Genomic DNA, 12,881 nt, shown 5'->3' on the forward strand with positions numbered 1-12,881 from the left:
ACTGAAACAACTGGGGCTAGACATTTTATGGCTTTTTTACCTGTTTTAATGGTATTAACAAACTTTGGTACATCACACATGATGAAGCTTGTGGCCAAGCTTCATCAGAATTGCTTCTGTAGTTTCTCAGAAGAAAGCAAACACCTATTTTGGGGGGGGGGGCAACCCCCCAGTAGACCCTCTTAGGGCCAGATTTTTTTTAATGCCATGAACAAACTTTGGTACATACTGGGTGATGAAGGTTATGGTCATTTTTCATTCAAAATTGTGTGTGCAGTTTCAGAGGAGGAGTTGCAAATGTTTATGGCCGGACGCATAGCAACGTGCCATCCCATAAGCTCCACGGAACGAAGTTACATGTGAGCTAAAAAGCAGGTTTCAAATTATTAACTTATAAACAATTAGAACGGCACTTGGTCGAGTGCACATCTCGGCCAGGCTGACCAGTTTAAGTTTTGTATGCCACTGATAGGCTGCATCCAGATTCAGACCTGAACCAAAATCAAATTGTCTTGTTCTTGTCACCTAACCAACTCATCCACCAAGCTTCATCATAACTCATCCACAATGTTTTGAAATATCATGCTATGTCGTAAAAGCTACATTCCCTTATTGAATGCACCTGTTAAATCCACTTCATTGAGTGTAGGTGAAGGGGAGGAGACAGGTTAAGGAAGGATTTTAAAGTCTTGAGATGAATGAGATATGGATTGTGTGTGGATGCCAGAGGGTGAATGCGAAAAACAAGATTTAAGTGTCGTTGAATGGGCTATGATCATTGATCATAGGTGCCAGGAACACCGGTTTGAGTGGGTAAATAACTGCAACACTGCTGGGTTTTCCATGCTCAACAGTTTCCCGTGTGTATCACGAATGGTGTACCACGCAAAGCACATCCAGCCAAAAGCAGGGCAGTGGTCGAAAACGGCTCATTGATGAAAGAAGCCAAAGGAGGCTGACAAATTGTGTCGTGCAAAAGACGGGCTACAGTTAGTCAACTGACAATCCTGAACAACATTGGTGCCGAAAGACCCATAAAAGAATGCATAACTCTCGTACCTTGACAAGAATGGAGTATGGCAGCTGTCAACAAAGCAGAGTTCCACTTCTTTCAGCAAAAAACCAGAACCTGTGGTAGCAATGGGCTAATGAATGAAAACAGTGGATACTGGAGGATTGGAAAAACATTGCCGGGTCTCATGAATCCTGGTTCCTGCTGTTTCATGCTGACAGGAGGAATAGGGCATGGAGAAGAAAACATGAGTACATGCATCCATCTTGCCGTGTATCAACATTGCAGGCTGGTGGTGTGATGGTTGTTTTCATGGCACACTTTGGGGCCCTTGAAAAAAGTGGAGCAATGTTTGAATACTTCAGGATATCTCAACATCACTACGAATCAGGTGCATCCCATCATGGCAACAGTGTATCCATCGGCAAATGTATTCCTTCAGCAGGATAATGCCTCATGCCACAAGGGTAGGATTGTCCAGGAATCGTTCCACAGACATGATGGTGAATTCAGCTGACTGCAAAGGCCTGCCCAGTCACCAATTCTCAATCCAATTGAACATCTGTGGGATGAGATACAAGCTATTTGGAGTTTAAATCCACTAACAGTCAACTTGACCCAACTGTGGGAAGCATTGGAGTCAACATGGGCCAACATCCCTGTGGAATGCCTTCGACACCTTGTAGAGTCCACGCCCTGACGAGTTAAGGCTGTTCTGAGGGCAAAAGGGGGGTGCAACTCAATATTAGGAAGGTGTTCTTAATGTTTGGTACACTGAGTGTACACAGTATATGTATGTATGTGTGTATATATATATATATATATATATATATATATATTATATATATATATATATAAATACAAGGCGGCCATAAAGTCTGGAAACATAGGCGAATATACATTAAAAATGGTTTATTGACATTACATTACATGATTTGTTCAATGACATTACACGACATGTTCAACGTGTTGTCCCTCATGAGAAATGCACAGTTCAGTGCACTGCACAAAATTGCAATGAACTCGGTGCATTAATGCAGCATTTCCATCAATCCCTGCTCATGCATCTGTGATGTGTTCCCTCAGGTGATTTGTGTCCGATTTTCCCTGAATAAACCTGCGCCTTCAGCAGACACATGAGGGACAACACATTGAACATGTCTTGTAATGTCATTGAACATATCATGTAATGTAATGTCAATAAACCATTTTTAATGTATATTCGCCTATGTTTCCAGACTTTATGGCCTCCCTGTATATATATATATATATATATATATATATATATATATATATATATATATATATATATATATATATATATATATATATATATATATATATATATATATATATATATATATATATTTATTTACTAGTGGGGTACGCTTCCATATTGTATGCAATAACAAACTATTTTTGTACAGAGATACATAATAAATAGGAGCAGTTGCAGCATGACCTCCCTGTGTCCCCATTGTCTTGGATTGGTCACCTACAGTGAGCACAAGACGGCGGCACTTATTTTCAGATATTTTCATTGACGGACACTTTTCAATGGTTGTGCCCCCCCCCGACCCCCCTAGTGTATCAGCTTCAATGTCTGTCGGCACGCAAAACTTCAGCTTTAGACCTCACCCAGAAGGTACGGAACATTAATATCAGTCAGTCAGTGAGTCCGTGAGTGGTTAGAAAGTACTTTATATGTTAGATATGTTCTCCAAAAAAGGAATATATTTTAAACTATACCAAGACGAGCATGAATATTCAAAGACTAAACACAAACAGGCTTCATTGTATGTCAGAATCAGTTCAATCACTTGCCATGCACAAATTCCATTTACCCAGGTTTTCAGTGACGAGATAAAAGGTCTGTGTGTTCTTTATTCCAGAAGCAACAACGTAAATAAAGTCTTCCACAATTTTCATGAGCAGGATGGCAGCAGGTGATACCTAAACACAAAAGAAAACAAGAGAGTAAAGTGAAACTGTGCCTTTTGCTGGGTAACAAAACAGGAGATTTGAACAATAAAAAAAAAAATGATGATATGATACTACAATAATGATATTATAAAAGCTTCCAAATTTTGATGCGTTTTCAGATCTACTCCATTTATAAATATATCATTATGAATGCGACTATATATATATATATATATATATATATATATATATATATATATATATATATATATATATATATATATATATATATATATATATATATATATCCATCAGCAAACGTATTCCTTCAGCTTGGATACATATATGTATATAAATGTATATATATATATATATATATATATATATATATATATATATATATATATATATATATATATATATATATATATATACATACATACATATATATACATACATATATATACATACATACATACATATATACATACATACATACATATATATATATATATATATATATATATATATATATATATATATATATATATATATATATATATATATATATATATATATATATATATATATATATATATATATATATATATATATATATATATTACATACACCATGTTTTTCTAACTTTTAAATATTATTGAGAATAAATGTTGCATTTTAATAAGCTACCAATAATTCAGATTATGCAATTATATTTGTTATAAATAAGGCTGTCATCCTGACTAATACAACTTAAAGTTGCGATGGTCTACAAATTAGCCAACAGCAAAATGGAGTCACATCCTCCATCTGGCCACAGGCCACATAGGTTCATTCATAGATATGCTTATGTATAGTTTTCCAGCGTTTTTGGCCATGGTGGTTGTGACTCTTTCAACAAATGGCATTATCAGGTCAGATCACATTGATACCTCATTACTTTGCAAGTCTTTTCTTGTGAAATGCTGCTTCTATAATTGGTTGGAACATGTAATTCCAGAAACATTGTCCTGACAATTCAAGGCTACATTGTTTTCTGCAGGGCTTGTTTCCACATCGTTCCAGTGACCTCACACATCTCTGGCATTACCAATTTACGAAATCTCATATTCACCACAAATGTGTTTGACAGGGTAGTGCAGAGGAGCACCCTTTCTTCCGAGTTGTCTCGTCTGGGTACGATTCCTGACATGATGAAAACATTTCTTTCAGATCCTGGATTTTGTATAAAAACAGTGAGACTTCTTTTATTGGAAAATCATCAAACATTTTGTGAAAAAAATTCTGTCAGATGAGATATTAATTTGGGAACCTGTCTTTTAAGTTGCTGGCGGACATTAAAGATCCGACGGTGTCTATCACAAAGACAAAATCATGTTACAATTTGCATTTGCTAATCAAAATAAAGACCAATTTCTGCAACATAATCCCAAGAAGGAAGCCAGACATAACACACACACACACACACACACACACACACACACACACACACACACACACACACACACACACACACACGTATATAGACCACACACATACCAGACTCAGTAGGATCATGGTGAGAGTGTCCTCTCTGAATCTGGGAGGTCAGTAGTTTGCACCGTGGCCAAATCACACCAGAGACTTTAAAATTATACATGTTGCTTCCTTGCTTGATGCTGAGCATTTAAAAGAACTAGTGGGCCTGTTGGTTCTTTGAACCAAATTTTCATTGGTCTTCACAACTTTGTAGCATACTCGCCTGCTGTACTGCTTGAGCATGAGCTTGCCTTTTCACCAAACCCAGATGTGTTTGGGCCAGGACAGGGATTAAATGTTCGCTTTTATTATTCCCAAATGATACTATTATTATTATTATTATTTTATTGTCATTGCTGTTAATATTATTCCTATTAAATTAATAATTTTTGTTACAATGTTATCATTATTTTTGTTATTAATTTTGTAATTAGAACGCCATGCCATGGAAGGACCTGTTAAGCTGTTATATACACCTTAATATGGCGTGCATTTAAAACATGGGAATTCTTCTGGGTTCTTTGCAGTTAATTAGCCCAATCAACTCAGGAGATCATGATGATCATTTTGGTGTATCACCTTCCACATCAGACTGCTCCAGTAGAACTCCACAAAAACATGACACACACACAAACACACACACACACACACACACACACACACACACACACACACACACACACACACACACACACACACACACACACACCTCTTCCATTTATAGTTGATATAGCATGGCCAAACAACCTTAAGGGGCCGAGCGGCCTCCTCCTGCATTGAAGTTCGCTGAAAGGGAGAAAATGGACATGCCAAATAGTACTTCTTCACTGGAATTGTGACTTTGCACCCTATCTCACACCAGCATTTGCCACAAGGATTCTGACCAATAGATTCTGACTCTGACACACATCCACCCTATTTAGGCACCCGGTTCACAGGTTACAATGATTTTTGCAGCAGGAAAATAACATATTAGAGTTGCAATAGGTATTTCCAGCTTTTAGTTGCAGTCTGTGAAAGACACAGAATGACACACTGCAAACCAGCAGTGTTAACTGCTACACTACTCCTTGTAGTATCAGTCATTATTCCTCTTCTTCCATGTGGCGTGTCCCTGAGTTGTTGATCTTCAATGTGAAGTTAGCCATTGCTAGCCAGGCTCGGGCTCTTGTTGTCAGGTGCTGCAGTTTTTGCCATCTTCCCTCTCTGCGATTTATGGGGCAGTCTTGCACAAGATGATCTGCAGTCTAGGGGAGGTGACACTCGCAGTTGGGTGATTCAGCAAGGTCCCAGGAGAACATGATGTGATGGAATCTGCCCACACCCGTTTGAAGCCAGTTTAAGCGACACCATTCCTTTCTCGGCAGATCACAACCAGGGGCCTTGGTGGAAGAGGAAATGTGTTGTAGACGGCTGCTGGGTTGGTCGGTATGCAATTGCTTCATCTGCCACATGTGTTTGCTTAAGTCATTGTTTGCTGTGATATAGGTTTGAGCTACTCCAGTAAAAGGGTTGTGGCTCTTCAATCTTTGGGAAGAGGGACAGGGTAGATTTTCTTTGAGTTTGTTGTGCAGAGATTGGTCGGAGTTCTGAGATGCATTGATGGCTGCTCATCTAATTTGTTGTGTTTGAATGCCTGCAAAGATTGGGAGGTGATCGGTCTTGTCCTAATATTGGTACCCAAATTTGGTAGCTTTCTAACTGGTGGGTCCAGAGAAAAAGATTTTGAAATGAATTTGCATGACTGCCGTTTTGACGCACTTCATCACGTGATCAGCATGGCCTCCACAAATTAACATCATGACCTTGTCCTAATATTGTAACCCAAATATTGTATCATTCTGACTGGTGTGTCTGGAGAATATTTTTCAAGGAATTTACGTGATTTTTCCCAAAATTTGAATAAGCCGGCCATTTTGACACAATTCCAGTCATGTGATTGGCATGACTTTGGCAATATAACATCCCTACCGAGACCAAATGTTGTAACCCAAATTTGGAAGCATTTTGACCGGTGGATCAGGAGAAGACGATTTTTGAAGGAATTTACACGATTTTTCCTAAAAAGTGACTGTCGACCATTTTGACACACTTCCAATCACATGATCGGTATGACCTCCATAATTTAACATCCGTATCCTGGCCTAAAGTTGTAACCCAAATTTGGTATCATTCTGACTGGTGGGTCAGGAGAATAAGATTTAAAAAAAATTCACCAAGTCGGCCATTTTGACTTGCTGAAAGTCACGTGACTAGAAAGAGTTTTGCAATCCCCGTTACCAGTCAGGAGTGGAACATTGCTGTCAAATATTAACCAGATCGGTCCAGCAGTTTGGCCAGAGAAGTTGAAATCGGAGAGGATGGATGGATGGTGTGCGATGAAAATACCTTATCTGGAATTCAAATTCCAGATAAGATAAAACATCTACATTGGTTTCCCCAGGTGCTGATGTCTTGGAGATTATCATCAAGTCAAAATAAAACCAAGAATAGACAGGTCTCATGGAAAAATGTTAAATCTGAACTGTCCTGTAAGGCCATTTAGACATATTTAAACATTGCTTTGAAGATAATAGCACTCCATGGCACAGCACTTGCATGCAGTGTGCCATGTACAAAGCATCACAAAAAGCCAGCATACAGGCTAACCTACCTTAGTGTTCAATTTTAATTCCTCGGGGTGCTACACACCAGTCCTGGTAATTATTATGTAATTATTTTGGATGTAACGTTATGTGGCTCTTTCATCCGTAGACTTTTTTTAAACCACTGATACAATTACCCCCTATATTTGGGCAGGAATTGGAACTTGTTCAGACTGCTGGTGCTACCTTGCCTAGTATTGATCAAAAGACACCCTGGGCTCTTTAACTTCAATCAGAAAATGCTCGTAGATGAGACTCCAGCCATAAACCTAAAGTATGGCACAATCATTGATGCAAGCAGGCCTGGGAAGCCACCAATCTGACAGTTTAGAGTGAGACCGAGGATCTAACCATGATAAGACAGGTCAACAGTAGCTACGATACCTCTCCACCACCCCCTCAGATATTTGGATAGTTAAAATTACTGCTAACTATATATACTGTGTATATACTGTATATATTACTGTATATGTATATATATATATATATATATATATATATATATATATATATATATATATATATATATATATATATATATATATATATATATATATATATATATATATATATACTGTGTATATACTGTGTAAGCCTGGTGTTGGCGCAGTGGTTAGGGCAGCGGCTTGGGATCCAAAAGGTCCTGAGTTCAAGCCCCGTTGGGCCACTGCATTAATACACCAGGGGGTTGACTCAGCCTGTCATCCTTCCGAGGTCGTCGAAGTGAGTACCAGTATACTGGGCCGGTGTATACCCCGGTTAAAATAGGTGTACCATATCCCTGTGTCGTAAGAGGCGACCAACCAGGGTTGCGTCAGGAAGGGCATCCGGCGTAAAACATGTGCCAAATCACTATGCGGATCATACGGATGATCCGCTGTGGCGACCCCTAACGGGAGCAGCCGAAAGAAGAAGAAGATATATATATATATATATATATATATATATATATATATATATATATATATGTTTTTGGATTTTTTCCAGTTTTTACTAAAATTTAAGCAGTTTAATGTTTCAATGTACTCTGAAATTAAAGTAGAGAACAAATAAACAATTGCAGATAAAAAAGAAATCATGGAATCGTTTTGTTGAACAAAATTTAATCTAAATTTTTGAGTCATCAAAGTTGCCATCTTTTGCAGATATAACAGCCGAACATACTCATGGCATTCTTTCTCCAATGGAAATCAAATATTGTTCGGAAAGTTTTTTCCCAACACTGTTGCAGAAGTTCCCACAAATGTGTTGTAGTTGTAGGTTGCTTTGCTTTCACCCTTCTATCCAGTTCATCCCAAACCAGCTCGATGGGGTATAAGTCTGGAGACTGTGCTGGCCATTCCATGATTTGAGTGTTGTGCTTTTCTTCTGAGGTAGTTCTGACATAGCCTGGAGGTATGTTTTGCGTCGTTATCTTGCTGTAGGATGATCCCCTGACCATGTAGGCGGAGACCAGAGGGTATTGCATGACGCTGCGGAATGCTGTGGTAGCTCTTCTGGTTCAGGGTGCCAGTCACTCTGTGCAAGTCGCCGACTCTGGATCTTCCTCAGGAGCAAAAGAGCCCCAGATCATCATGCTTCCTCCTCCATGTTTGATAGTCGAGTTGGTGTCACACACTGAGGAACCTTCCTTTTGCCTACTCAACGGCATACAAAAACCCTGCGTGATGAACCGAAGATTTCAAATTTTGATTAATCAGTCCATAAGACCTTCTTCCAGTTTTCAGTTGTCCTCTGGCAGTGCTAGATGGCCCAGGCAAGCCTCTTTTTCTTATTTTGTCATATTACCAATGGCTTTCTTACTGCCACTCGACCTGTCAAACCTGCAGCTTGAAGTCTTCTCTTCACATTTGAAATGGAGACTTCCTTACTTCGACCAGTGTTAAGCTGTGCTTGAAGCTGCTGTCCTGTGAGCCGCCTGTCATGCAAGCTGTTGACTCTCAGAAACTTGTCTTCTGATTGTGTTGTGGCTTTGGATCTGCCAGACGTCTTCCTGTCAGAGTTTCCTCCGGTTTCCAAGTGCCTTTTAATGGTGTAGGAAACTGGACTCACTGACACCTTGACTTGTTTGCAATTTCTCCAAAGGAAAGGCCTCCACTTTTAAGGGTTATAATGGTCTGTCTGTCTTCTTTTGTTAATTGTCTTTTTCTCACCATTATGACAGCAAAACACAACTTCCTGCAGTGCAATATTGTCCAAGTAATGCTTCAGAGTGCAGCAACACAGTCTGTTCCAACACTGCTTTTATACAGACAGAGGGTTTGTAACTAATCAACAAAAGTTGGGACACCTGTTAGAATTGTTTGCATCAACTTTCAAGGCTTAATTTACTTCCATTGCTGCAGAACAGCTACAGTTGCTAACCCATTACTTGTTCCCTGAAAAGGGCCTCTTTTTTTAACACTCTGAAATTGACATTATTTTTCAGTTGTTGGGAACCTAAACTTTTTTTTAACCTCTGGCAGTTTACCGCTTAGCATTGTACCATTTCCGTTTATTCACTGGACTTGAACTGCTTAAATTTCAGTTTTAAAAAACCTGCAAAAATGGGGGCATTCTAAAACTTTTTACTGCTTTTGTATAATTTACTGGTCTACTGAAATGCTAAGATGCAACATAACAAAGGGAGAGAGAGAGAGAGAGAGAGAGAGAGAGAGAGAGAGAGAGAGAGAGAGAGAGAGAGAGAGAGAGAGAGAGAGAGAGAGAGAGAGAGAGAGAGAGAGAGAGAGAAAGAGAGAAAGAGAGAGAGAGAGAAAGAGAGAGAGAGAAAGAAAGAGAGAGAGAGAGAGAGAGAGAGAGAGAGAGAGAGAGAGAGAGAGAGAGAGAGAGAGAGAGAGAGAGAGAGAGAGACAGAGACACAGAGACACAGAGACACAGAGACACAGAGACACAGAGACACAGAGACACAGAGACACAGAGACACAGAGACACTGAGAGTGAGAGTGAGAGTGAGAGGGAGAGTGAGAGTGAGAGTGAGAGAGAGAGAGAGAGAGAGAGAGAGAGAGAGAGAGGACCACAACAGAGCTGAAGGCCAAGATAGAGAGAAGTGGACAAACAATGGCCATGGGAAGGAATGGGGTACAGGAGAGGGTACATGGGGTGGACAAGATGGATACTGAAAGAAACTCTCACGAAGTGAAACTGGAAATTTGGAAGGATGAGGGATTTGGGTGGGGTTGGGAGTGCTTCATGAGGGTAGAAAAGATCATGGTTTTGGATTGACGACAATCTGAGATGGTGGTAAACAGTTTTCTTGAAGACCTGGAGAGAAGAATGAGATTGAAGAGGATGTAGAAGTTCGTTCCACAGGGAGGAAAAAAGAGGAACAAATAAGTGGAGGTGTGCAGTGATCCTGGATTTTGGTAGTTTCACCAGAAGGGGGATGATGGTAGACCGTGTGTGTTCTGCTGAAGAATGGGGTTCTGGGGTGGGGAGGGAGAATGGAAAGAGCAAAGGGTGAAAGACCAGAGAAGAAGCGGTAGAAGACAGAGAGACCACCAAACTCTCTGCAATTGCGAAGTGATAGGCCCATAGACACAGCTTCATCATAGGAGATCACAATAATCTTAATGCCTTGCTTTCCATGGTATCAAGCTGAGAAAGATGTGAGGCAGGGGAGCCAGCCCAGAGAGAAGAGCAGTACTCTCTCAAGCTGTGAATGGAAAGCCTTGTAGGTAGATAGGACTTCAGGTTTGCCAAGGAAGGACCTTGTATGGCAGAGCCCAGTCAGCAGCTGGCTTTGGAGGCCAACTTTGATATGGGGTTTGTCCAAGAAACTTCATGGCTGATAGTGAGATCCAGGAGTTCGATTGATTGAACTTACTCAAGAGGATTGTTAAGAAAGTAGATGGGAAGGTTTGCCAGATGGTCCTTTTGGAGAGAGATAGTAAGAGTGTGAGATTTGTCAGGAATGAAAAACATCTTCCAAGTGTTTGGCTATCTTGTGATTTTTTTTCAAGGTCTGAAGAGAGGGAAGAAGCTGCAGCCTGCCTGTCTGAAGGAGGAGTGATGTCACAGCAGAATGTGGAGTCATGAGCAAATAGATAAAGGGGATTTTCCAGAGAGGCAGAGAGATCATGATTGATGAAGATCAGGAATAGGACTGGGTCCAGAACACTGCCTTGGGACACTCCATCCTTGGGCCTTGGTGTGGAATTTGCAGAGAGATCATGATTGATGAAGATCAGGAATAGGATTGGGTCCAGAACACTGCCTTGGGACACTCCATCCTTGGGCCTTGGTGCGGAATTTGGTAAACACTGCCTTTGGGCAGAACAGCCAGTTGAGTTAAATCAGACACATATATTCTACCTAAAAGTTTTGTGTCAAATCAAATCAAGGAAAAAATCATTCGTTCATTTTTATGAGAGAAAGAGAGCAATCCTTAGTAATTAATAAAATGGAAAAAGAGTCAATATTTATTTCCATTTTTTGACAAATTTGATGGCACTCGATGACACCATCTCATGATTGTTCAAAGTTTATGAAAAGCTATATTTGTGCAGATGATCTTTTATGAAAGACCAGATCAAAAGAATAGATATCGAATTCATTTAAAACAAGAAATAAAATGATTCAAAAGAGGTAAAAAAAAGAAAAGGAAACATAATTTGTGATAAAAAAAATTACACCAGCACTCTTACCTTTTGCAGATCCACCCATTTTTCCTTGTTTTCCTCGGATAATAAGTTACTGACAATCTGGACAAAATTCTGTGCAAGAGACATAAAATATGAACAGGTGTTAGTATAATTCTGTCTGTCTTTAAACCATAAAAAGGGGAAGTAATTGGCTGAAATAACTTTGTATTTCCAGCACGTAAAATAATAGGAGAAAATAAATGTTATATTAAATAATTAATCCTGTTACAAACTACCAATGGGAATCAAAGGCAGCTCAGACAAACTCCTCAAAGACAAGTGTGGGCCATTTTGGCTTGAAAAAGGAAGATCAACAAAAGGCTAGGTTCATCATGATCATTCTCATCTCAGAATTCTGCAGAATACACATTATCATCATCAGCATCATCATGTTGTCTGCCATGTTGCAGGTTCTGGTACAATTCTTGCTTCTCCAAGCAACTCTGTCTTGTGTTTTTCCATTTGGTTCTTATTCTGATGATCTCACATTCTTCAGGTTTTTTTTGAGAAGCATCCTCCTTTTCCTCCATCTTGGTCATTTTTCCTTTTATTCACCCTTCCAGCATCTCTTTCAACATCCCATCTTCTCTTAAGACAGGCTCCATCCAACTTATTTGGAACTTTTTAAAGACATCAACAAGACTTTAATCATTAAATTTCATCGGCAACACTTCAATATTCCTCTTCTGTCCAACCATTCCTTTTGTTTTTTTTTCTCCAAGCATCTCCAAACCCACATCCCAAACATATTGATACACCTGCCATATACAGCCAGGTGTTGGCTCAGTGGTTAGGGTGGCGGCTTGGGATCCTAGGGTCCTGAGTTCAAGCCCTGTCGGCCGCTGAATTAATACACCAAGGAGTTGACTCAGCCTATCATCCTTCCGAGGTCGGCGAAATGAGTACCAGTTCCAGTCTGTGTACTGGTGGAGGGGCACTACATCAGCGACACAGTCGGGCTTCAATAAATGATAGCTACCTCGGCAGCTAAGCTGCCATACGACCACCACCACCTGCCATATCCTCATCATGAGAACATGAATGCTTCAGAACAGGTGATCAGAGAAGCTGATCAGAACAGGTGAGCAGTTAAAATAAAAGCAGAGATATCAAAGTTAGGAAAAAGAAAGTCGCATCCGTGAC

At 39.7% G+C, this 12,881-nt stretch overlaps 1 protein-coding gene across 4 annotated transcripts in view; it reads right to left on the reverse strand.

The window, feature by feature from the left end:
- The window catches only part of LOC147020412 (adhesion G protein-coupled receptor B3-like), a 713,921-nt gene that overhangs the window by 261,440 nt on the left and 439,600 nt on the right, over positions 1-12,881 (reverse strand). For all 4 annotated transcript variants that reach the window (XM_085895732.1, XM_085895730.1, XM_085895731.1 and 1 more), the window contains 2 exons: positions 11,742-11,810; positions 2,857-2,965 (listed from right to left, as the gene is read on the reverse strand). In XM_085895732.1, the coding sequence (XP_085751858.1) occupies positions 2,857-2,965; positions 11,742-11,810 (178 nt within the window). The remainder of the gene's footprint in view (positions 1-2,856; positions 2,966-11,741; positions 11,811-12,881) is intronic.

Source organism: Eptatretus burgeri, chromosome 9, assembly GCF_056783735.1.
Source record: "Eptatretus burgeri isolate ZD-2024b chromosome 9, Ebu_testis_v1, whole genome shotgun sequence".
NCBI classification, from domain to species: Eukaryota; Metazoa; Chordata; class Myxini; order Myxiniformes; family Myxinidae; genus Eptatretus; species Eptatretus burgeri.